Source organism: Camarhynchus parvulus, unplaced genomic scaffold (assembly GCF_901933205.1).
Source record: "Camarhynchus parvulus unplaced genomic scaffold, STF_HiC, whole genome shotgun sequence".
Lineage (NCBI taxonomy): Eukaryota > Metazoa > Chordata > Aves > Passeriformes > Thraupidae > Camarhynchus > Camarhynchus parvulus.
Window position 1 is genome coordinate 17,240 of NW_022148118.1, and position 25,383 is coordinate 42,622.

Here is a 25,383-nt window from a genome sequence, read left to right on the forward strand (position 1 = left end):
TGTAGAACCCACCTGGTGCGTAGGACCTCCCCGTTTGGAGATGACCGCGGGGTCACCTGGGGCCGTTCCCTGTGCTTGCAGGACGTGTTCGAGATGCGCTTCGCCAAGATGCCGGACGAGCCGGAGGAGCCGGTGATCCCCGCCTGGTCCCCCGTGGTGGTCCCGCCCCCCACCAAGGTGGCGCCGCCCTCGTCCAGCGACAGCAGCAGCGACAGCTCCTCCGACAGCGACAGCTCCTCCGACGACTCCGAGGAGGAGCGGGCGCAGCGCTTGGCCGAGCTCCAGGAGCAGGTGCGGGGTGGCCCAGGCGTTCTTCTGGTGGGGTTGGGTGGTCTTGGGGGCAGGCGTGGAGGTCAGGGATGTCCCATGGTGGTCAGCTCCAGAGACAACGAAATTGTTGGGTTTGCTGAGCATAAAGAGTTGGGTTTGTTGACCCAAAACCATTGGGTTTGTGAACCTGAAACCGTTGGGTTTGTTGACCTGAAACCATTGGGTTTGTGGACCCGAAACCATTGGGTTTGTGGACCCAAAACCTTTGGGTTTGTGGACCCAAAACTGTTGGGTTTGTTGACCCAAAACCATTGGGTTTATGGACCTAAATCGTTGGGTTTGTTGACCCAAAACCATTGGGTTTATGGACCTAAATCGTTGGGTTTGTTGACCCAAAACCATTGGGTTTATGGACCTAAATCGTTGGGTTTGTTGACCCAAAACCATTGGGTTTATGGACCTGAATTGTTGGGTTTGTTGACCCAAAAGCTTTAGGTTTGTGGACCTAAAGAATTGGGTTTATTGACCCAAAACCATTGGGTTTGTGGACCCCAAACTGTTGGGTTTGTCTTCAGAATTGTTGGGTTTGTTGACCTGGCATCATTGGGTTTATGGACCTGAATTGTTGGGTTTGTAGCCCAAAATCCTTGAGTTTGTGGACCCAGAATCATTGGGTTTGTTGACCAGAATCGTTGGGTTTGTCAACCCAAAATGATTTGATTTGTTTACCTAAAATTGGTGGGTTTGTCGAGCCAAAATCCTTGAGTTTGTGGACCCAGAATCATTGGCTTTGTTGACCTAATTGTTTGGTTTGTTGGCTTAAGTCATTGGCTTGGTTGACCAGAATTGTTGGGTTTGTTGACCCAAAGTTGTTGCGTTGACTTAAAACAGTTGGGTTTATTGAGCCAGGATTGTTGGGACTGTTGACCTGAATTGTGGGGTTTGTTGACCCAAAATCATTTGGATTGCTGACCTAAATTGTTGGATTTGTCAACCTGGAGTTGTTTGGTTTGTCGACCCGCTGTCGTTGTGTTTGTTGACCTAAATGGTTGGGTTTGTAGACCCAGAATTGTTGGGTTTGTAGACCCAGAATCGTTGGGTTTGTAGACCCAGAATCGTTGGGTTTGTAGACCCAGAATCGTTGGGTTTCTTGACCTAAAGAGTTGGGTTTATCAACCTGAAATCATTGGGTTTGTTGACCTGAATTGTTGGGTTTGTTGACCCAGGATCGTTGGTTTTGTTGCTCCAAAACATTTGGGTTTGTTGACCTAAAGTTGTGTTGGGTTCACCCAAAATTGTTGGTTTGACCCAAAATCCTTGAAGTTTGTTGGCCTGGAAGTCTTGGGTTGAGCCAAAATCTTTGAGTTTGTGGACCCAAAACTCAGCGACCAGGTGGGGTCACGGGTTGGATTGATGACCCTGGAGGTCTCCATGGAACCGTTGGAGGTAACAGTGCCCAGGTGGGGTCATGGGTTGGGTTTGGTGACCTTGGAGGTCTCCTTGGAATGGTTGGAGGTGACAGGGGCCAGGTGGGGTCAGTCATGGGTTGGGTTTGGTGACCCTGGAGGTCTCCATGGAACCGTTGGAGGTGACAGTGCCCAGGTGGGGTCATGGGTTGGGTTTGGTGACCCTGGAGGTGTCCATGGAACCATTGGAGGTGACACTGAGTGACCAGGTGGGGTCATGGGTTGGGTTTGGTGACCTTGGAGGTCTCCTTGGAATGGTTGGAGGTGACAGTGCCCAGGTGGGGTCATGGGTTGGGTTTGGTGACCCTGGAGGTGTCCATGGAAGAACTGGACCTGCTCTGACTGAGAACCTTGGGCTCAGTCCCAGGTGGGACCTGACGACCTTGGAGGTCTCCAGGTGGGGGGGTTGGTCAATCCCAGGTTGCAGTCCATGACCTTGGAGGTGACCAAGGCGCGGCTGGACCCTGCTCCGGCTGAGAATCTTGGGCTCAGTCCCAGGTGGGACCTGACCTTCTGGAGAACTTCCCAAGCTCCCAACTTGTCCCCGTTCCCGCAGCTGAAGGCCGTGCACGAGCAGCTGGCGGCGCTGTCCCAGCCCCAGCAGAACAAACCAAAGAAGAAGGAGAAGGACAAGAAGGAGAAGAAGAAGGAGAAGCACAAAAAGAAGGAGGAGCTGGAGGACGCCAAGAAGAGCAAAGCCAAGGAGCCGCCGCCCAAGAAGGCCAAGAAGAGCAACAGCAACAGCAGCGCCTCCAGGTGGGCCCTTCCCACAATTCCCTGGGGCGGTTTGGGGCTCCCCCGGTGCTAATTAAGGTAATTCATTAACGAGGGACCTCGTGGCCCCGCGGGATGGGTGGGGTTGAGCCCAGCCTTGAGCTCAGCTCAGGGTTTGGGGCTGGTTCTTCTCCGCGGTGCTGGGGACACCTGGCTGGGCAGGTGGATGTGGGCTTGGGGTGTGCAGGAGCAAGTTCAGCTCAGCTTTGGGATTCTGAACAACTCGAGCTCAGTTTTGGGTGTCCAGGAGTAAATTAATCTCAGTTTTGGGTGTCCAGGAGTAAATTAATCTCAGTTTTGGGTGTCCAGGAGTAAATTAAGCTCAGCTTTGGGCGAAAACTTAAGTTCAGCTTTGGATTCCTGAATGGCTTGAAGCTCAGTTTTGGGTGTGCAGGAGCAAGTTAAGCTCAGCTTTGGGTGTCCAGGAGTAAGTTGAGCTCAGCTTTGGGATTCTGAACAATTTGAGCTCAGTTTTGGGTGTCCAGGAGTAAATTAAGCTCAGCTTTGGGCGTCCAAAACCTGCTGAGCTCAATTTTGGGTGTCCAGGAGTAAATTAATCTCAGCTTTGGGCATCCAAAACCTGCTGAGCTCAGTTTTGGGTGTCCAGGGGCAAATTAAGCTCAGCTTTGGGTGTCCAAAACCTGCTGAGCTCAGTTTTGGGTGTTCAGGGGTAAATTAAGCTCAGCTTTGGGTTCCAAAATGCTGAGCTCAGTTTTGGGTGTTCAGGAGCGAAGTTAAGCTCAGCTTTGGGTGTCCAGGAGTAACCTGCTGAGCTCAGTTTTGGGATTCTGGAGCAAATTAAGCTCAGCTTTGGGTGTTCAGGGGCAAATTAAGTTCAGCTTTGGGTGTCCAAAACCTGCTGAGCCGTTTTGGGCGTTCAGTCCAAATTAGCTCAGCTTTTGGCGCCCAAATGGTGGTCTGAACATCAAGAAGGAGCCAGCAGTGAAGTTTTGGCAGCCAACCTGTGGCTTAGGTCCAGGGGATTAAGCTCAGGTTTCGCAAGAGCTGGGTTCAGTCTTGGGTTTCAGAGTGTATAAACCAGCTTTATTTTTTGAGTCAGTTTTGTGTGCAGCAAGAAGTAAGCCGCTTTGGGTGTCCAGGAGTACGTTCAGATTCTTTGGGTTCTATTTGGGCTGGTTTTGGGTCAGGGTAAATTAATCTCGGTTTTGGGTGTCAAACCTGCTTAGCTTGGTTTTGGGTGTTCAGGTTGGGTTTTAGACCAAAACCTGGTTGAGGTTTAGGCGGGTGTTCAGGCGTAAAACATCATTTTTTGGTGTCCCAAACTGCAGCTCAAGATGGATGTTCAGGGTGGCAGTGAAGTTTTCGGTGTCCAAACCTGTGGGTGTTTTGGGTGTTCGGTTTAAATTAAGCTGAGCTTTGGGTGTCCAGGAGCAAATTAAGTTCAGCTTAGGGTTCCTGAATGCCTTGAGCTCAGTCCAAATTTCCGTTTTTTGGTGCTCTGAACATCAAGAAGGAGCCAGCAGTGAAGTTCTGCAGATCCTGCGGGTTAGGGCTGGTTTAGGTCGGGTTTTAGACTGGGTGGTTTAGGGTTTAGATCGGTTTAAGTCTAAAACGTCATTTTTTGGTCATGCACGCACCAAGAGGAAGCCGGTGGCAGTGAAGTTCTCCAGGTCCTGTGGGTTGGGGCTGGTTTAAGTCAGGTTTAGACCGGGTTTAGGTTGGGTTTAGACTGGGTTTAGGTTGGGTTTAGACCGGGTTTAGGTTGGGTTTAGGCCGGGTTTAAGTCTAAAACATCATTTTTTGGTCATGCACGCACCAAGAGGAAGCCGGTGGCAGTGAAGTTCTCCAGGTCCTGTGGGTTGGGGCTGGTTTAGGTCGGGTTTAGACCGGGTTTAGGCCAATCAAGTCTAAAACATCATTTTTGGTATGCACGCATAAAGAAGGAGCCGTGGCAGTGAAGTCGGGTTGGCTGGTTTAGGTCGGGTTTAGACTGGGTTTAGGTCGGGTTTAGATCGAGTTTGAGTCTAAAAACATCCTTTTTTGGTCATGCACGCATCAAGAAGGAGCCGGTGGCAGTGAAGTTCTCCAGATCCTGTGGGTTGGGGCTGGTTTAGGTTGGGTTTAGACCGGGTTTAGGTTGGGTTTAGACCGGGTTTAGGTTGGGTTTAGACCGGGTTTAGGAAGTTTAAGGTTGGGTTTTTGGTCATGCCACACACCAAGAGAAGCCGGGTTAGTTCGGTTGTGGGTTGGGGCTGGTTTAGGCCGGTTTAGGTCGGGTTTAGACCGGGTTTAGGTGGGTTGGGTTTAGGTAGCTGGGGTTTAGGTCGGGTTTAGACCGGGTTTAGGTCGGGTTTAGATCGGGTTTAGGTTGGGTTTAGATCGGGTTTAGACCGGGTTTAGGTTGGGTTTAGACCGGGTTTAGGTTGGGTTTAGACCGGGTTTAGGTTGGGTTTAGACCGGGTTTAGGTTGGGTTTAGACCGGGTTTAGGTCGGGTTTAGGCCTAAACCGCCGTGTTTTGTTGCCCTGAGCAGCAAGAAGGAGCCGGCGCCGGTGAAGCCCAGCAAAGCCGCGCCCGCCTACGAGTCGGAGGAGGAGGAGAAGTGCAAGCCCATGTCCTACGAGGAGAAGCGGCAGCTGAGCCTGGACATCAACAAACTGCCCGGCGAGAAGCTGGGCCGCGTCGTGCACATCATCCAGTCCCGGGAGCCCTCGCTCAAGAACTCCAACCCCGACGAGATCGAGATCGACTTTGAGACGCTGAAGCCGTCGACGCTGCGCGAGCTCGAGCGCTACGTCACCTCCTGCCTGCGCAAGAAGAGGAAACCCCCAGGTACCTCCAAACCCCAAAATCTGGGGTCTTCTGCCCGATTTTCTGGTGGTTTTAATCCCCAGGGTTGGGTTTTTGGGGAGGTTTTGGAGGCGGTTTGGCCTCGCCAAGATGGCGGCGGGTGGGATTCAAAATGGCGGCCGCTGCTGGTCCCGGTTTAGTTGTAATAATTCAAGATTTTATTTTGAGGTTTCAGTATTTTAGATTTTAGAACGTACGTTCACAACAAAGCAGTTGGGGTGAGCCAGTTGGGTTTGAGCTGAGCCAGTTGGGATGAACCAGTTGGGTTTAGGATCAGCCAGTTGGGTTTAGAACCAACCAGCTGGGTTTAGATCAGCCAGTTGGGTTTAGGATCGGCCAGTTGGGTTTAGAACCAACCAGCTGGGTTTAGAACCAACCGGTTGGGTTTAGAACGAACTGGTTGAGTTTAGAACCAACCCGTTAAGTTCAGGCTGCCCCAGTTGAGCTCAGGATGACCCAGTTGGGTTCAGGCTGCCCCAGCTGAGTTTAGGACTAACTGGTTGAGTTTAGAACCAGCCAGTTGGGTTTAGAATGAACTGGTTGAGTTTAGAACCAGCCCATTGAGTTCAGGATAGCTCAGTTGGGTTTAGAACCAACCGGTTGGGTTTAGAACCAACCGGTTGGGTTTAGAACCAACCGGTTGGGTTTAGAACCAACTGGTTGGGTTTAGAATGAACTGGCTGAGTTTAGAACCACCCAGTTGAGTTCAGGCTGCCTTAGTTGATCTCAGGATGACCCAGCTGAGTTTAGAACCAACCAGTTGAGTTTAGGATGACCCAGTTAGGTTTAGAACCACCCAGTTGAGTTTAGAACCAACCAGTTGAGTTCAGGATGGCCCAGTTGAGTTGACAACCAACCAGTTGAGTTTTGAACCAACTGGTTGGGTTTAGAATGAACTGATTGAGTTTAGAACCAACCCATTGAGCTCAGGATGGCCCAGTTGAGCTCAGGATGGCCCAGTTGAGTTTTGAACCCACTGGTTGGGTTTAGAATGAACCGATTTGAGTTTAGAACCAACCAGTTGAGTTCAGGCTGCCCCAGTTGAGTTTTGAACCAACCAGTTGAGTTTTGAACCAACTGGTTGGGTTTAGAATGAACTGGTTGAGTTTAGAACCAACCAGTTGAGTTCGGGATGGCCCAGTTGAGTTTAGAACCAACCAGTTGAGTTCAGGCTGTCTCAGTTGAGTTGACAACCAACCAGTTTGAGTTTTGAACCAACTGGTTGGGTTTAGAATGAACCGATTGAGTTTAGAACCACCCAGTTGAGTTCAGGATGGCCCAGTTGAGTTTAGAACCAACTGGTTGGGTTTAGAACCAACTGATTGAGTTTAGAACCAACCAGTTGAACTCAGGATGGCCCAGTTGAGTTGACAACCAACCACTTTGAGTTTTGAACCAACTGGTTGGGTTTAGAATGAACTGGTTGAGTGTAGAACCACCCAGTTGAGTTCAGGATGGCCCAGTTGAGTTTTGAACCCACTGGTTGGGTTTAGAATGAACCGATTGAGTTTAGAACCAACCAGTTGAGTTTAGAACCAACCCGTTGAGTTTTGAACCCACTGGTTGGGTTTAGAATGAACCGATTGAGTTTAGAACCAACCAGTTGAGTTTAGAACCAACCCGTTGAGTTTTGAACCCACTGGTTGGGTTTAGAATAGAACCAACCATTGAGTTTAGAACCACCCATTGAGTTTTCTCACTGGTTGGTCAGAACCGTGCAGCTTAGAACCCCCAGTTGACTACTTCAGCGCCGTCCCGTTGGCTTCAGCCCCGGCCGTGGTGCCCCCGACGCCCGGCCCGCCCGTTGTTCCCGGCAGAGAAGCTCGACGTCCTGGCCGGCTCCTCCAAGCTCAAGGGCTTCTCGTCGTCCGAGTCGGAGTCCAGCAGCGAGTCGAGCTCCTCGGACAGCGACGAGTCGGACTCAGGTTAGCGCCTCCCCGCGTCCCTCGCGCCCTCGTGGCAGAAATAAACTCGATTGCATCGCCGCCTCCGCCGTCCGCTCGTCTTTGGGGAGCCCCGGCCCCTCCTGAGCCCGCCCCCGACGCCGTCGGAATTCTTTTTGGTGGATTTTTGTTCAAACCCCGGAGCGAGCGCCGCGGGGTTGGGGTGGGGTTGGGGGTGGAGATGGAGGGAGAGGAGGTTTGGGGGGAAAATGGGATTGAACGGGGAAAAATGGGATTGAACGGGGAAAAATGGGAATTTATGGATAAAAATGGGATTTTGTGGGGAAAATGGGATTGAACGGGGAAAAATGGGAATTTATGGATAAAAATGGGATTTGGGGAAAAGTAGTTTTTTATGGGGAAAAAATGGGATTTTGTGGGGAAAAATGGGATTTTTGTGGGGAAAAGATGGGATTGAATGGGGAAAAATGGGATTGAATGGGGAAAAAATGGGATTTTTGTGGGGGAAAAAGGGATTTTATGGGGAAAATGGGATTTTATGGATAAAAATGGGATTTTGTGGGGAAAAATGGGATTTTATGGGGGAAAAATGGGATTTTATGGGGAAAAATTGGATTTTGTGGAGAAAATGGGATTTAATGGGGAAAAATGGGATTTTATGGGAAATGGGATTTTATGGAGAAAAATGGGATTTTATGGAGAAAAATGGGATTTTTGTGGGGAAAAATGGGGTTTCATGGGGAAAAAAAATGGGATTTTGTGGAGAAAAATGGGGTTTTATGGATAAAAATGGAATTTTTGTGGGGAAAAATGGGATTTTGTGGGGGAAAATGGGATTTTATGGATAAAAATGGGATTTAATGGGGAAAAAATGGGATTTTGTGGATAAAAATGGGATTTTGTGGGGAAAAATGGGGTTTTATGGGGAAAAATTGGATTTTGTGGAGAAAAATGGGGTTTTATGGTGAAAAATGGGATTTTTATGGGGGAAAATGGGATTTTATGGATAAAAATGGGATTTTTGTGGGGGAAAATAGGATTTTTGTGAGGGGAAAATGGGATTTAATGGGAAAAAATGGGATTTTGTGGAGGAAAATGAGGGAAAAATTTGATTTTATGGGGAAAAATTGGATTTTATGGGGAAAAATGGGCTTTTATGGATAAAAATGGGATTTTATGGGGAAAAAATGGGATTTTGTGGATAAAAATGGGATTTTATGGATAAAAATGGGATTTTGTGGAGAAAAATGGGATTTTATGGGGAAAAATTGGATTTTATGGATAAAAATGGGGTTTCATGGGGAAAAAATGGGATTTTGTGGAGAAAAATGGGATTTTATGCATAAAAATGGGATTTTGTGGGGAAAAATGGGATTTTTATGGGGAAAATTGGGGTTTTATGGGGAAAAATGGGATTTTATGGATAAAAATGGGATTTTATGGATAAAAATATGGAGGAGATGGGATTTTAGGGAGAAAAAAAGATGGAGTTAAAGGGATTTTATGGAAAAAATGGGGAAAAAGATGGAGCAGATGGGATTTTATGGAGGAAAAAAGATGGATGGAAAAGGGTTTTGGGGAAAAAATGGGATTTTATGGGGGAAAAGTGGAGGAAATGGGTTTTTTATGGAGGAAAATAATGGGATTTTATGGAAAAAATATGGAGGGAAAGGGATTTTTATGGAAAAAATATGGAGCAGATGGGATTTTATGGAGAAAATTTTGGAGGGAATGGGATTTTCTGGATAAAAATGGGATTTTGGGGTGAAAAAAGATGGAGGGAAAGGGGTTTGGTGGGAAAATGGGGAAAACGTGGAGAGAGAGAGGATTTTATGGAAAAATTTGGGTTTTATGGAGAAAAAAAGGATGGGAAAGGTTTTTTATGGGGAAAAAAAAGGGATTTTTATGGGGAAAAAATGGGAGGAAATGGGATTTTATGTGAAAAACAAAATTTTATGAAGAAAAAATTGAGGGAACAGAATTTTATGGGTTAAAAAATTGGGAAAATGGGATCCTAAGGTTAAAAACATGGAGGAAATGGGATTTTACAGATTAAAAAAAATGGGGAGAATGAGATTTTCGGGCTAAATATGGAGGAAACGGGATTTGGGGGATAAATCCCTTTTTCATTTTACGGCGCTGGGCGGATCTGGGATCTGGAGGGAAAAATGAATTTTGAGGGAATTTGGAATTCCAAGTCCCCGGCGTCACTCCCTGCGCCTCCCTTGGGATAAAATCCTGATTTTTTTCCTGGTTTTTGTCCCAAATTTTTCTGGTTATTGTCCCCATTTTTCACGGTTATTATTGCAATTTTACCTGGTTGCTATCCACATTTTTCCTGGGTTTTATTCCAAATTTTCCTGGTTATTCTCCTGAATTTTCCTGGTTATTATCCCAGATTTTCCTGGATTTTATCCCACATTTTCTTGGTTATTATCCCACATTTTCCTGGGTTTTATCCTGATTTTTACTGGTTATTATCCCAAATTTTTCTGCTTATTTTCCCAGATTTTCCTGGTTATTTTCTTACATTTTCCTGGTTTTTGTCCCAAATTTTCCTAATTCCCACCTTTCCTCACACCCGTCCCCGCCGTGGGTTTGGGATTTGTTCCCATCCCAAAATCCGAGGTTGAGCCGGGCTTAACTCCAGGACCTGGGAAGGGTTTGGTGCCTCCAGTGTTGGAAAATCCATGGAAATATTCGGGATTGAATTCCAGAGGGGGTCAGGTGTGGAGAGGGAGCAGAAATCCAAAAAAATCTCCAAAAAAAGGGAAAAAAACTCCCCCCAAAAAAAGATTAAAAAATCCCCCAAAATCTCCTCCAAATAGGCAAAAATCCCAAATAAAATTAAATAATTCCAAAAAAAAATAGTCTAGGATCTGGTGGTGATTTTCCAGAATTTTTCCAGGATAAATCCAGAATTAGAAATATTTGCACATTTTTGTGATTTTTTTAGAACAATTTAAAGGAATTTCTCATAAATTTGGGGATTTTTGGATGAGGTTAAAAGGTTTTGTTGGAATTTTTAAACCTGATTTAAGAGTGGGAAAATCCAGGGATTGGGTGTTGAATTCTTCCCTGGATTTATCTTTTAAATCTTGTTTTCTGGGGGTTTTTCCTGATTTTTGCTTGATTTTCTATCAAATCCACCAAAATTAACAGGATTGGGCTCATCCCAAATCCAGAACTTTAATTTTTCCTAAAAAACTGGTGGTTGGAAGCAGAAAAACCTGGGAAAGGCATTTTTGGGGATGAATTTCACTCCAAATCACCAAATCCAGATTTTTTTTCCTAGAAAACTGTGATCTGCCCCAAATATTTTCCCCAAATCTGTTGATTTTTATGTTCCTTTTTCCAAGATTTCTCAGCCTTGGAAGCACCAATTCCTCACTCCCTAAAAAATTGGAAAATTGGATTTCTTGGATATTTGGGAATAATAAAAGTAAGAAAGGGACTCCAAAAATTCACTTTTTTCATGGAATTTCACCCCAGGATTTGGGAATTTGGATCCGTCCGTCGGCGTTCCGCTGTTTGGGTGGGAATAAAATCAGGATTTTGGGGGAAATTTGGGAAAAATCCCATAAGTTTGACATTTCTGCCCCAAAATTACCTGGAACTGAGTTTTCCATCAATCCTGGATTTTATCCCCGTGGATTCGGGGTTGAAGGTTCACTCATGGGTTGGGTTGGGATCTCCAAAATCCGGGAGGATCCTTCTGGGAACGCGATTCCGACTCGGATCCGACAGCCGGGGAGGAAGTTTGGGATCATCCTTGGGTTGAAATCCTTGGAATCTTCTTGTGGACCAGGAAATTCCAATTTGGGACCCAGAATCGGTGATGGAAGTTGGGATCATCCTTGGGTTGGGATCTCCAAAATCCACGATCATCCTTCTGGGAATGCGATTCCGACTCAGATCCGACAGCCGGGGAGGAACTTTGGGATCATCCTTGGGTTGAAATCTCTTCTGGACCAGGAAATTCCAATTTGGACGCAAAATTGGTGATGGAGTTTGGGATCATCCTTGGGTTGGGATCTCCAGGTGATCTCCATGGAACCTCACGATTCCGATGGGGACCCAACAATTGGTGATGGAATTTGGGATCATCCTTGGGTTGACATCCCTGGAATCTCCTCTGGACCAGGAAATTCCAGTTTGGACCCAAAATCGGTGATGGAGTTTGGGATCATCCTTGGGGTGGGATCTGGCATCTTCTCTGGACCAGAAAATCCCAACTGAGACCCAAAATCGGTGATGGAGTTTGGGATCTCCAAATTCCAGGGCCGTCCTTCTGAACTAGGAAATTCCAGTTGGCGATGAAGGTTGGGATCGTCTTTGGGATCTCCAAAGTCCAGGGTCATCCTTCTGGGAGCGCAATTCCAACTGAGAGCCAGCAACCGGTGATGAACGTTGGGATCATCCTTGGGTTGGGATCTCCAGGTGAACTCCGTGGAACCTCACAGTTCCGACTGGGACCCAAAATTGGTGAAGGAGTTTGGGATCATCCTTGCGTTGGAATCCCTGGAATCTTCTTGTGGACCAGAAAATTCCAACTTAGACCCAAAATTGGTGATGAAATTTGGGATCATTCTTGGGTTGGGATCTCCAGGATCTTGTTTTGGACCTCGTGATTCCAACTGGGACCCAGTGGCTGGGAATGAAGGTTGGGATCATCCTTGGGATCTCCAAAATCCAGGATGATCCTTCTGGACCTCTCAATTCCGACCAGGACCAACAACCAGCGATGGAATTTGGGATCATCTTTGGGTTGAAATCCTTGGAATCTCCGTTTGGACCTCGCGATTCCAACTGGGATCCAGCACCGGTGATAGAATTTGGGATCATCCTTGGGTCGAAGTCCTTGGAATCTTCTGGACCTCGTGATTTCCAGCTGGGACCGACGACTGGCAATGGAATTTGGGATCATCTTTGGGTTGAAATCCTTGGGATCTTCTTGTGGATGTCGTGATTCCACCTTGGATTAACAATTGGCGATGAAGGTTGGGATCGTCTTCAGGTTGGGTTCTCCAGAACCCAGGATGATCCTTCTGGACCTCTCGATTCCGACCGGGACCAACAACCAGCGATGGAATTTGGGATCATCTTTGCGTTGAAATCCTTGAATCTCCTTTTGGACCTCACGATTCCAGCTGGGATCCAGCGATGGAATTTGCCGAGGTTCTCCCCCTGGGGCAGCGACATTCCCAGGACATCTCATCCTGTGGAATCCATGGATTTTCTTGGCCGTTGGATCTTTTTCCGACAATTTTCCCTCGTTTTTTTTTTTGGCGGCAAAATCCCCAATCCCAGAAATCCCTGGGGAATTCCAGCCCCGTTCCCGATCGGTGCCGTCGGGTTTGTCCGGAGCCGTTCCCGAATTAATTCTTTTTCTTTTCCCCCTTTTTTGGCAGAAATGGCGCCGAAGTTGAAGAAAAAAGGGCACTCGGGGCGGGAGCAGAAAAAGGTAGGAATGGGATTGGGATCGGGATTGGGTCCATGGGATTGGATCCATGGGTTGGGATTGGATCTGTGGGATTTGATCCATGGTTTGGGATTGGGTTGGGATGGGATCCATGGATTGGATCATTAATTGGGTTGGGGTTGGACCTGTGGATTGGGATCGGATCGATGGATTGGAATTGTATTGGGGTTGGATCCATTAATTGGCATTGGGATTGGATCCATGGATTTGGATTGGATCCATGGATTGGATCCATGGATTTGGGTTGGATCCATTAATTGGGTTGAGGTTGGATCCGTGGATTTAGATGGGATCCATTAATTGGGTTGGGATTGGATCCATGGATTGGAACGGGATCCGTGGATTGGGATTGAATCCATTAATTGGGGTGGGTTGGATCCATGGATTGGGATGGGATCTATGGATTGGGTTGGGGTTGGATCCATGGGTTGGGTTGGGGTCCATGGGTTATGAGTGGATCATTAATTGGGTTGGGATTGGGATCCATGGATTGGGATCGGATCCATTAATTGGGGTGGGGTTGGATCCATGGATTGGGATTGGATCCGTTAATTGGGATTGGATCCATTAATTGGGGTGGGGTTGGATCCACGGGTTGGGTTGGGATCCATGGATTGGGCTTGGATTGGGATTGGGATCCATGGAGTGAGGTTGGATCCATGGATTGGATTCGGGTTGGATCCACGGATTGGGATTGGACAGGTCATTCTGATGACTAAAAGCCGTTTTTCATGACACATAAGAACATTTTGGTGTCCAAAACCATATTTAGATGACCCAAGAGGTCGTTTCAATGACCAAAAGTCTATTTTTATGTCCAAAACCACATTTGGATGACCCAAGAGCGCATTGTGGCGTCCAAAACTGCATTTGGCTGACCCCAGACCGTTTCAGTGACCAGAAGACCATTTTGGTGTCCAAAACCACATTTTGCTGACCCAAGAGATGATTTTGACCACCTAAAGACCATTTTAGTGTCCAGAACCACCTTTAGGTGACCCAAGTTATTTTGACCACCGAAACACCATTTTGGTGTCCAAAACCACGTTGTGATGACCCAAGAGCTCATTTTGGTGTCCAAACCACCTTTAGATGACCCAAGAGCTCATTTTGGTGTCCAAAACCACTTTTAGATGACTCAACACCTCACTTTGACCACCAAAAGACCTTTTTGATGCCCAAAACCACTTTTAGCTGACCCAAGAGATCATTTGGTGTCCAAAACCACATTTGGATGACCCAAGACCTCACTTTGACGCCCAAAACCACATTGTGATGACCCAAGAGCTCATTTTGGTGTCCAAAACCACCTCTGGATGACCCAAGAGGTCGTTTTGGTGTCCAAAACCACATTTGGATGACCCAACAGATCATTTTGGTGACCAAAAGATGTTTTTGATGTCCAGAACCATCTTTACATAACCCAAGCGATCGCTTTGACAACCAAAATTTTGGTGACAACCAAATCCAGCCCCTTCCAATGCCACCACCACCTCACTCCCACCGCCGAACCCGCTTTTCTCCACCCCACCCAGAACATCTCCGCCCTTCTAACCCCTCCCTCCTTGCGCAGCACCACCACCACCACCACCCCGCGGCGCCGGCGCCGCCGCCCCCGCGCCGCGCCGCCAGCCCCGCCCCGGCGCTGCAGCGCGCCGCAGCCGCAGCCCGTCCCGCCCGCCCCGCGCCCCTGAAGGCGTCGCCGCCGCCGCCGCCGCCCTTCGTGCCCGCGCAGGTGCCCGTCCTGGAGCACCCCTTGCCGGGCGCCATGTTCGACACCATGGCCCACTTTGGCCAACCCATGCTGCACCTGCCCCAGCCCGAGCTGCCCCCGCCCCACCTGCCCCCGGCGCCGCCCGAGCACAGCACCCCGCCCCACCTCAACCAGCACGTGGTGTCTCCTCCAGGTGAGCTCGGGGGGGGGGGGGGTTGGTGGGGGGGGGGGGGGGGGGTGGTCGGGCGGGGGGGGGGGGGGGGGGGGGTGCGAGTGTGTCCATCATGGTCTTGTTGGGAGGGCCCGAGAGGGAGGAGGATGGTGGTGGGTGGGGAGAGGAGGTTCTTCACTCTTGGTGTCCATCATGGCCTTGTTGGGGGCTCAGAGGATGAGGTGGTGGTGGGTGGGGAGAGGGAGGTTCTCGGGTCTTGGTGTCCATCATGGTCTTGTTGGGAGGGCCCGAGAGGAGGAGGATGGTGGTGGGTGGGGAGAGGGAGGTTCTTCACTCTTGGTGTCCATCATGGCCTTGTTGGGATGGCTCAAGAGGATGAGGATGGTGGTGGGTGGGGAAAGGAGGTTCTCGGGTCTTGGTGTCCATCATGGTCTTGTTGGGATGGCCCGAGAGGAGGAGGATGGTGGTGGGTGGGGAAAGGAAGGCTCTTCACTCTTGGTGTCCATCATGGTCTTGTTGGGATGGCTCAAGAGGATGAGGATGGTGGTAGGTGGGAAAGGGAGGTTCTTGGGTCTTGGTGTCCACCAGGGTCTTGTGGGGATGTCCAAAATGCCAGAGGATGAGGATGGTGGTAGATGGGAGAAAAGGGAGGTTCTTCACTCTTGGTGTCCATCATGGCCTTGTTGGGAGGGCCCAAGAGGAAGAGGATGGTGGTGGGTGGGGAAAGGAAGGTTCTCGGGTCTTGGTGTCCATCATGGTCTTGTTGGGATGGCCTGAGAGGAGGAGGATGGTGGTGGTTGGGGTTGGGGTCTTCTGGAAGAAGGTGAATGGGGGATGAGGGAGATTCTTGCGTCTTGGTGGCCACCAGGGTCTTGTTGGGATGACCCAAAGAGGATGGTATTAGATAGGGGAGAGGGAGAGTTGTGGATGGCTCCACCAGGTTTGGGTGGTGAGAGGAAGAACGTGGTGGGGAAAGGGAGGTTCTTCACTCTTGGTGTTTGGTCTTGTTGTAAGAGAAGAGGCTAGTTGAAGGGGCGGGTCTTGGTGTCCATCATGGTCTTCTTGGGAGGGCACGAGAGGAAGAACATGGTGGTGGGCAGGAAAAGGGGGGTTCTTGGGTCTTGGTGTCCACCTGGGTCTTATGGGGATGTCCCAAGAGGAAGAGGATGGTGGTAGATAGGGGAGGGGTCTTGATGTCCATCTGGGACCTGCCAAGAGGAAGAGCAGGGTGGTGGGTGAGGTTGGGCTCTTCTGGAAGGGGCTGGGTGGGGGAAAGGGAGGTTCTTGGGTCTTGGTGTGCACCGTGCTCTTCTCGGGATGTCCCAGTATTGTAGAGGATGAGGATGGCGGTAGATGGGGGAAAAAGGGAGGTTCTTGGGTCGTGGTGTGCACAGTGGTCGTGTTGGGCTGTCCCATCATCTCAGAGGAAGAGGATGGTGGTGGGTGGGGTTGATTCCTTCTGGAAGATGATGGGGTGGGACTGGGAGGTGATGGACCATGCCCTGGAAGTTCTCCTGGTCCCACCAGTGTGTCCTTCCTGGGACATCCCAGAAGAGCAACATTGGGCGGGGTTGGGAGCTGATGGACCATGCCCAGGAAGTTCCCCCCCCGCCGCCCCTCCTCAAGCGCTTTGCACCGCCTGCCTCACCCCCCCCTCGGGCCCAGCACTCGCCTGCCTGTGGCCGCCCCTCTCCTGCCTCCTGCGTCCTTCCCCCGCCGCGGTCCTGCCGCGCTCTGCCTCAGCAGCTGTCGAGGGGCCGCCGCCGGCGCCTTCGGGCCCTCGCGGCGGCGGCGGCCTGGCGCGGCGGCCGCGCGGCCGCGCCCCCCCGAGCGCGGCTGCGCCGCGGCGCTGGGGCGCCCGCCCTGGGCGTGCTGCTGGCGGGCGGGCAGGCCGGGGCGCGCCCCCGCGGGCGCCGCCGCCGCCCCCTCCCGCCGGCGCCCGCCGCCGCTCCCCTGTGCGCGCAGGCGCCCCGTGCGCCCCCCCCGCGCCCCGCCCCTCCCTTCGGGCGCGGCCGTGCGTGGGCGGCCCCCGCTGCCCCCCCCCCCCCGGGGCCGCCTCCCGCGGGCGGCCCCCCCCGGGCGCGCCTCGGCGCTTCCGCGCGGCCCCCCGCCCGCGTCCCGCCGGTGCCCCTGCCGCCCCCTCCCCTGCCCGCCCCCCTGGCGCCTTCCTGCGCACCCGCCGCGCCGCGCCCGCGCCCGCGGGCTGCAGCAGCCACCCCGCCCCGCCCGCCGGCGCGCGCCGCCCCCCCCCCCCCCCTCCTCCCCCGCCCCCGTCACCCCGGCCGCCCGCCCACCCCCTGCCACAGCGGGCGCCGCCGGGGCGGCCCCCAGCGGGCGGCGGGGGTGGAGCGTGGATGGATGATGGGTGGATGGATGGATGGATGGATGATGGATGGATGATGGATGGATGGATGGATGATGGATGGATGGATGGATGATGGATGGATGGATGGATGATGGATGGATGGATGGATGGATGGATGGATGGATGATGGATGGATGATGGATGGATGGATGGATGGATGGATGGATGGATGGATGATGGATGGATGGATGGATGGATGGATGGATGGATGATGGATGGATGGACGGACACGTGGATGGATGAATGGATGGATGGATGGATAGACAGATGTGGAGGGATGGATGGATGGATGGATGGATGGATGGATGGATGGATGGATGGATGGATGGATGGATGGATGGACGGGTGGATGGATGGATGGATGGATGGATGGACGGGTGGATGGATGGATGGATGGATGGATGGATGGACGGGTGGATGGATGGATGGATGGATTATGGATGGATGGATGGATGATGGATGGATGGATGGATGATGGATGGATCGGGATGGATGAATGGATGGATGGATGGATAGATGGATGGATGGATGGATGGATGGATGGATGGATGGATGGATGGATGGATGGATGGATGGATGGATGGATGGATGGATGGATGGATGATGGATGGATGGATGGAGGGATGATGGATGGATGGATGGATGGATGATGATGGATGGATGGATGATGGATGGATGAAGGATGGATGGATGGATGGATGGATGGATGGATGATGGATGGATGGATGGATGGATGGATGGATGGATGATGGATGGATGGATGGATGGATGGATGGATGGAGGTTGGATGATGGATGGATGGATGGATGTGATCGGATGGATGGATGGATGTGATGGATGGATGGATGGATGATGGATGGATGGATGGATGGATGATGGATGGATGGATGGATGGATGATGTGATGGATGGATGGATGGATGGATGGATGGATGATGGATGGATGGTGGATGATGGATGGATGGATGGATGGATGGATGGATGGGTGGATGATGGATGGATGGATGGATGGATGATGGATGGATGGATGATGGATGGATGGATGGATGGATGGATGGATGGATGATGGATGGATGGATGATGGATGGATGGATGGATGGATGGATGGATGGATGATGGATGGATGGATGGATGTATGATGGATGGATGGATGGATGGATGATGGATGGATGGATGGGTGGATGATGGATGGATGGATGGATGGATGGATGGATGGATGGATGGATGGATGGATGATGGATGATGGATGGATGATGGATGGATGGATGGATGGATGGATGGATGGATGGATGGTGGATGGATGATGGATGGATGGATGGATGGATGGATGGATGGATGGATGGATGGATGGATGGGTGGATGATGGATGGATGATGGATGGATGGATGATGGATGGATGGATGATGGATGGATGGATGGATGGATGATGGATGGATGGATGGAGGGATGATGGATGGATGGATGGATGGATGGATGGATGATGAGGAAGAGTGGGGTGGAATTGCCCGGCGAGGTCTCAGCACATCAGGGGGCTGGGGAAGTTGGAGGGTGTCGAGGATCTCCACGTGTTATGGCGGATTTCCACGTTTTGAGGATCTTCAGGTATTGGGGGGATCGCCAGGTGTTGAAGGTCTCCAGGTGTTGGGGATCTCCAGGTGATGAGGATCTCCAGGTGTTGAGGATCTCCAGTTGTGGGATCTCCAGATGTTGGGGATCTCCAGTTGTGGGATCTCCGGGTGTTGAGGATCTCCAGATGTTAAGAATTTCCAAATTCTGATTGTCTCCACGTATTGAGGATCTCTAGTTGTTGGGGATCTTCAGGTGTTGAGGGTTCCAAGTATTGAGGATCTCGATGTCCCTCAAGGGCATCTTGAGGTTCTTTGAGGAAACCCTGATGTTCCTGTTGTTCCTCAAGAACATCTTGGGGTTCTTTGAGGAAACCCTCATTTTCCTCAAGGACATTTTAGGGTTCTTTGAAGAAACCCTGATGTCCCTCAAGAACATACTGAGGTTCTTTGAAGAAACCCTGATGTCCCTCAAGAACATACTGAGGTTCTTTGAAGAAACCCTGATGTTCCTGATGTTCCTCAAGGACATCTTGGGGTTCTTTGAGGAAACCCTGACGTTCCTCAAGGACATTTTGGGGTTCTTTGAAGAAACCCTGATGTTCCTGATGTTCCTCAAGGACATCTTGGGGTTCTTTGAGGAAACCCTGACGTTCCTCAAGGACATTTTGGGGTTCTTTGAAGAAACCCTGGTTTTTCTCAAGGACATTTTGGGATTCTTTGAGGAAACCCTGATGTTCCTCAAGGACATTTTGGGTTTCTTTGAGGAAACCCTGATGTTCCTGATGTCCCTCAAGAACATCTTGGGGTTCTTTGAAGAAACCCTGATGTTCCTGATGTTCCTCAAGGACATCTTGGGGTTCTTTGAGGAAACCCTGACGTTCCTCAAGGACATTTTGGGATTCTTTGAGACCATCCCAAGGTTTTTTGAGAACATCTTGATGTCCCTCAAGGACATTTTAGGGTTCTTTGAAGAAACCCTGATGTCCCTCAAGAACATACTGATGTTCTTTGAAGAAACCCTGATGTTCCTCAAGGACATTCTGGGGTTCTTTTAGGAAACCCTGATGTTCCTCAAGAACATCTTGGGGTTCTTTGAAGAAACCCTGATGTTCCTGTTGTTCCTCAAGGACATCTTGGGTTTCTTTGAGGAAACCCTGATGTTCCTCAAGGACATTCTGGGGTTCTTTGAGGAAACCCTGACGTTCCTCAAGGACATTTTGGGATTCTTTGAGGCCATCCCAAGGTTTTTTGAGAACATCTTGATGTCCCTCAAGGACGTTTTGGGGTTCTTTGAAGAAACCCTGATGTTCCTCAAGAACATCTTGGGGTTCTTTGAAGAAACCCTGATGTTCCTGTTGTTCCTCAAGGACATCTTGGGTTTCTTTGAGGAAACCCTGATGTTCCTCAAGGACATTCTGGGGTTCTTTGAGGAAACCCTGATTTTCCTCAAGGACATTTTGGGATTCTTTGAGGCCATCCCAAGGTTTTTTGAGAACATCTTGATGTCCCTCAAGGACGTTTTGGGGTTCTTTGAAGAAACCCTGATGTCCCTCAAGAACATACTGAGGTTCTTTGAAGAAACCCTGATGTTCCTCAAGGACATTCTGGGGTTCTTTTAGGAAACCCTGATGTTCCTCAAGAACATCTTGGGATTCTTTGAGACCATCCCAAGGTTTTTTGAGAACATCTTGATGTCGCTCAAGGACATTTTGGGGTTCTTTTAGGAAACCCTGATGTTCCTCAAGAACATCTTGGGGTTCTTTGAAGAAACCCTGATGTTCCTGTTGTTCCTCAAGGACATCTTGGGTTTCTTTGAGGAAACCCTGACGTTCCTCAAGGACATTTTGGGGTTCTTTGAGGAAACCCTGATGTCCCTCAAGGACATTTTGGGTTTCTTTGGGGCCATCCTGGGATTTTTCGGGGCGCCCCGGTGGCGGTGACGACGGTGACGATGACGACGGTGACTGACCGGTGCCCACCTGTTGCAGGTCACCTGCGGGAAGCCCCCTCCCCCCTCATGATGCCTTCCCCACAGATGCCGTTCCAGGGCCTCGTGCCTCAGTCGCCCCCTCAGCAAAACATCCAGCCAAAAAAACAGGTGAAAAACGGCGCGTTTGGGGTTTGGGGTCAGGTGAAAAACGGCGCGTTTGGGGTTTGGGGTCAGGTGAAAAACGGCGCGTTTGGGGTTTGGGGTCAGGTGAAAAACGACGAGGCTCGGGTTTGGGGTCAGGTGAAAAACGGCGAGTTCGGGGTTTGGGGTTTGAGGGCGAGTTTGGGGTTTGGGGTCAGGTGAAAATGACGAGTTTGGGGTTTGGGGTTTGGGATTTGGGGTTTGGGATTTGGGGTCAGGTGAAAAACGACGAAGTTTGGGGTTTGGGGTCTGGGATTTGGGGTTTGGGGTTTGGGGTCAGGTGAAAAACAACAAGTTTGGGGTTTGGGATTTGGGGTTTGGGGTTTGGGATTTGGGAGCAGGTGAAAAATGACGCATTTGGGGTTTGGGGTCAGGTGAAAAACGACAAGTTTGGGGTTTGGGGTTTGGGATTTGGGGGCAGGTGAAAAATGACGGTTTGGGGTTTGGGATTTGGGGTTTGGGGGTGAAAAAACCACGAGTTTGGGGTTTGGGGTCTGGGATTTGGGGTTTGGGGGTTTGGGGTCTGGGAAAAACAACGTTTGGGGTTTGGGGTTTGGGGAAACCCGTTTGGGGTTTGGGGTTTGGGATTTGGGGTTGGGGTTTGGGGTCAGGTGAAAAACGACGAGTTTGGGGTTTGGGGTTTGGGGTTTGGGGTCAGGTGAAAAACGACGAGTTTGGGGTTTGGGGGTGGCTGAAACAGGATTTGGGGTTTGGGGTTTGGGGTTTGGTGAAACGCAGTTTTGGGGTCTGGGATTTGGGGTTTGGGGTCAGGTGAAAATGACGAGTTTGGGGTTTGGGATTTGGGGTTGGGGTTTGGGGTCAGGTGAAACAAACAGATTGGGGTTTGGGGTTTGGGTGGGGTTTGGGGTTTGGGGTCAGGTGAAGCAAATGGAGTTTGGGATTTGAGGTCAGGTGAAAAAATGGGATTTTGAGCATTTGGGGTTTTGGGGTCAGGTGAAAAGAACGGAGTTTGGGGTTTTGGGGTCAGGTGAAACAAACAGAGTTTAGGATTTGAGGTCAGGTGAAAAAATGGGATTTTGAGGATTTGGGGTTTTGGGGTCAGGTGAAAAAAACCGGAGTTTGGGGTTTGGGGTTTGGGGTCAGGTGAAGCAAATGGAGTTTAAGATTTGAGGTGAGGTGCAAAAATGGGATTTTGAGGATTTAGGGTTTTGGGGTCAGATGAAACAAACGGGGTTTGGGGTTTGGGGTTTGGGATCAGGTGAAACAAACAGAGTTTGGGGTTTGGGGTCAGGTGAAAAAATGGGATTTTGGGGTTTTAGGGTCAGGTGAAAAGCTGGGATTTGGGGATGCACAGGAGCCGTGAGCAGCGTCAGGGTCGGGATTGGGGTTGGGGTCAGTACCGGGTCTGGGTTTGGGACGGATCCTGATCCCGAATTTGCACGGCAGGAGCTGCGGGCGGGGTCGGGGTCAGGATTTGGGGTCAGGATTTGGGATTTTAGGATGGATCCTAATCCCAGATTTCTGCAGGAATTGCAGTCAGGATTTGGGGTCAGGATTTGGGATTTTAGGGCCGACCCTGATCCCAGATTTCCACAGGATTTGGGGTCAGGATTTGGGATTTTAGGGGCGATCCTGATCCCAGATTTCTGCAGGAACTGCAGTGAGGATTTGGGGTCAGGATTTGGGATTTTAGGCCGGATCCTATCCCAGATTTCCACAGGATTTGCGGTGATTGGATTTTGGGGTGGATCTAAAAGATTTAGTGGTCAGATGTTTTAGAATCCTGATCCCAGATTTCTGCAGGAACTGCAGTGAGGATTTGGGGTCAGGATTTGGGATTTTAGGGCCGATCCTAAACCCAGATTTCCACAGGATTTGGGGGACGGATTTGGGATTTTTGGGATGGATCCTAAACCCAGATTTCCACAGGATTTGGGGTCAGGATTTGGGATTTTAGGGGCGATCCTGATCCCAGATTTCTGCAGGAACTGCAGTGAGGATTTGGGGTCAGGATTTGGGATTTTAGGGCCGATCCTAAACCCAGATTTCCACAGGATTTGGGGTCGGATTTGGGATTTTGGGATGGATCCTAAACCCAGATTTCCACAGGACCTTTGGGGGTCAGGATTTGGGATTTTAGGGCCATCCTGATCCCAAATTTCCCCAGGTACTGCAGTGAGGATTTGGGGGTCAGGATTTGGGATTTTAGGAAGATCCTGACCCCCAGATTTCCACAGGATTTGGGGGTCGGATTTGGGATGTTAGGGCCCATCCTGATCCCAGATGTCCAGAGGAATTGCAGTGAGGATTTGGGGTCAGGATTTGGGATTTTAGGGCCGATCCTAAACCCAGCTCTCCCCGGCAGGAGCTTCGGGCGGGGTCGGGGTCAGGATTTGGGGTCAGGATTTGGGATTTTGGGATGGATCCTGATCCCAGATTTCCACAGGAATTGCAGTGAGGATTTGGGGTCAGAATTTGGGATTTTAGGATGGATCCTGATCCCAGATTTCTGCAGGAATTGCAGTAAGGATTTGGGGTCAGGATTGGGGTCAGGACTGGGGTCAGAATTTGGGATTTTAGGATGGATCCTAAACCCAGATTTCCACAGGAACTGCAGTGAGGATTTGGGGTCAGGATTTGGGATTTTAGGGCCGACCCTGACCCCAGATTTCCACAGGATTTGGGGTCGGATTTGGGACTTTAGGGCCGATCCTAAACCCAGATTTCCACAGGATTTGGGGTCGGGATTTGGGATTTTAGGGCCGATCCTGATCCCAGATTTCTGCAGGAACTGCAGTGAGGATTTGGGGTCAGGATTTGGGATTTTAGGGCCGATCCTAAACCCAGGTTTCCACAGGATTTGGGGTCAGGATTTGGGATTTTAGGGCGATCCTGATCCCAGATTTCTGCAGGAACTGCAGTGAGGATTTGGGGTCAGGATTTGGGATTTTAGGGCCGATCCTAAACCCAGATTTCCACAGGATTTGGGGTCAGGATTTGGGATTTTAGGGCCGACCCTAACCCCAGATTTCCACAGGATTTGGGGTCGGATTTGGGATTTTGGGATGGATCCTAAACCCAGATTTCCACAGGAACTGCAGTGAGGATTTGGGGTCAGGATTTGGGATTTTAGGGCCGATCCTAAACCCAGATTTCCACAGGAACTGCAGTGAGGATTTGGGGTCAGGATTTGGGATTTTAGGGCCGACCCTGACCCCAGATTTCCACAGGATTTGGGGTCAGGATTTGGGATTTTAGGGGCGATCCTGATCCCAGATTTCTGCAGGAACTGCAGTGAGGATTTGGGGTCAGGATTTGGGATTTTAGGGCCGATCCTAAACCCAGGTTTCCAGAGGATTTGGGGTCAGGATTTGGGATTTTAGGGCCGATCCTAAACCCAGATTTCCACAGGATTTGGGGTCGGATTTGGGATTTTGGGATGGATCCTAAACCCAGATTTCCACAGGATTTGGGGTCAGGATTTGGGATTTTAGGGGCGATCCTGATCCCAGATTTCTGCAGGAACTGCAGTGAGGATTTGGGGTCAGGATTTGGGATTTTAGGGCCGATCCTAAACCCAGGTTTCCACAGGATTTGGGGTCAGGATTTGGGATTTTAGGACAGATCCTGACCCCAGATTTCCACAGGATTTGGGGTCAGGATTTGGGATTTTAGGGCCGATCCTGACCCCAGATTTCCACAGGATTTGGGGGTCGATTTGGGATTTTGGGGCCGACCCTGACCCCAGATTTCCACAGGATTTGGGGTCAGGATTTGGGATTTTTGTGGTCCTGATCCCAGATTTCACAGGCTGCAGTGAGGATTTGGGGTCAGGATTTGGGATTTTAGGGCCGATCCTAAACCCAGATTTCCACAGGATTTGGGGTCGGATTTGGGATTTTGGGATGGATCCTGAACCCAGATTTCCACAGGATTTGGGGTCAGGATTTGGGATTTTAGGGCCGATCCTGATCCCAGATTTCCACAGGATTTGGGGTCGGATTTGGGATTTTAGGGGCGATCCTGATCCCAGATTTCTGCAGGAACTGCAGTGAGGATTTGGGGTCAGGATTTGGGATTTTAGGGCCGATCCTGAACCCAGATTTCCACAGGATTTGGGGTCGGATTTGGGATTTTGGGATGGATCCTGATCCCAGATTTCCACAGGAATTGCAGTGAGGATTTGGGTCAGGATTTGGGATTTTCGGATGGATCCTGATCCCAGATTTCCACAGGAACTGCAGTGAGGATTTGGGGTCAGGATTTGGGATTTTAGGGCTGATCCTAAATCCAGATTTCCACAGGAATTGCAGTGAGGATTTGGGGTCGGATTTGGGATTTTAGGGCGGACCCCCTCTCCCGGCAGGAGCTGCAGTGCCTTTGTGGGGCAGGCGGGGGTGTGGGCAAGGAGGAGAAGCCTGCACTGCCCGTTCCGCACGAGCCTTCAGCCCCCCCGAGCCGCCCCAGCCACCCGAGGGCATCAAAGCCGCCCCGCACCCACCCACAGTGAGTGAAAAACCCCAAAAACCCCCGTTCAAATGGCGTCAAAATTCCAGAAAATGTCACCGGGAAAGGGAAAAAAAACCCCGAAAAAATCCCTTAAAATTTCATGAGAAAGGGGAAAAAATCCTATAAAGTTTAATGGGGAGAGAGAAAACCCAAAAAAATCCCTTAAAATTTCATGAGGAGGGGAAAAATCCTTTAAAATTTAATGGGGAGAGAGAAAACCCACAAAAAATCCCTTAAAATTTCATGAGAAAGGGAAAA

General features: G+C 50.3%; 1 protein-coding gene across 1 annotated transcript in view; it reads left to right on the forward strand.

Annotated features, from left to right (window-relative positions):
* The window catches only part of LOC115916067 (bromodomain-containing protein 4-like), a gene marked incomplete at its 3' end in the record, with an annotated part of 34,995 nt that extends 14,373 nt beyond the window's left edge, over positions 1-20,622 (forward strand). Inside the window, 10 exon segments of the mRNA XM_030969780.1 lie at positions 82-291; positions 2,293-2,492; positions 5,004-5,302; positions 7,138-7,245; positions 12,636-12,688; positions 14,280-14,613; positions 18,795-19,569; positions 19,768-20,041; positions 20,249-20,330; positions 20,405-20,622. Coding sequence (XP_030825640.1) covers positions 82-291; positions 2,293-2,492; positions 5,004-5,302; positions 7,138-7,245; positions 12,636-12,688; positions 14,280-14,613; positions 18,795-19,569; positions 19,768-20,041; positions 20,249-20,330; positions 20,405-20,622 — 2,553 coding nt within the window.
* Between the last annotated feature and the right edge of the window lie 4,761 nt (positions 20,623-25,383).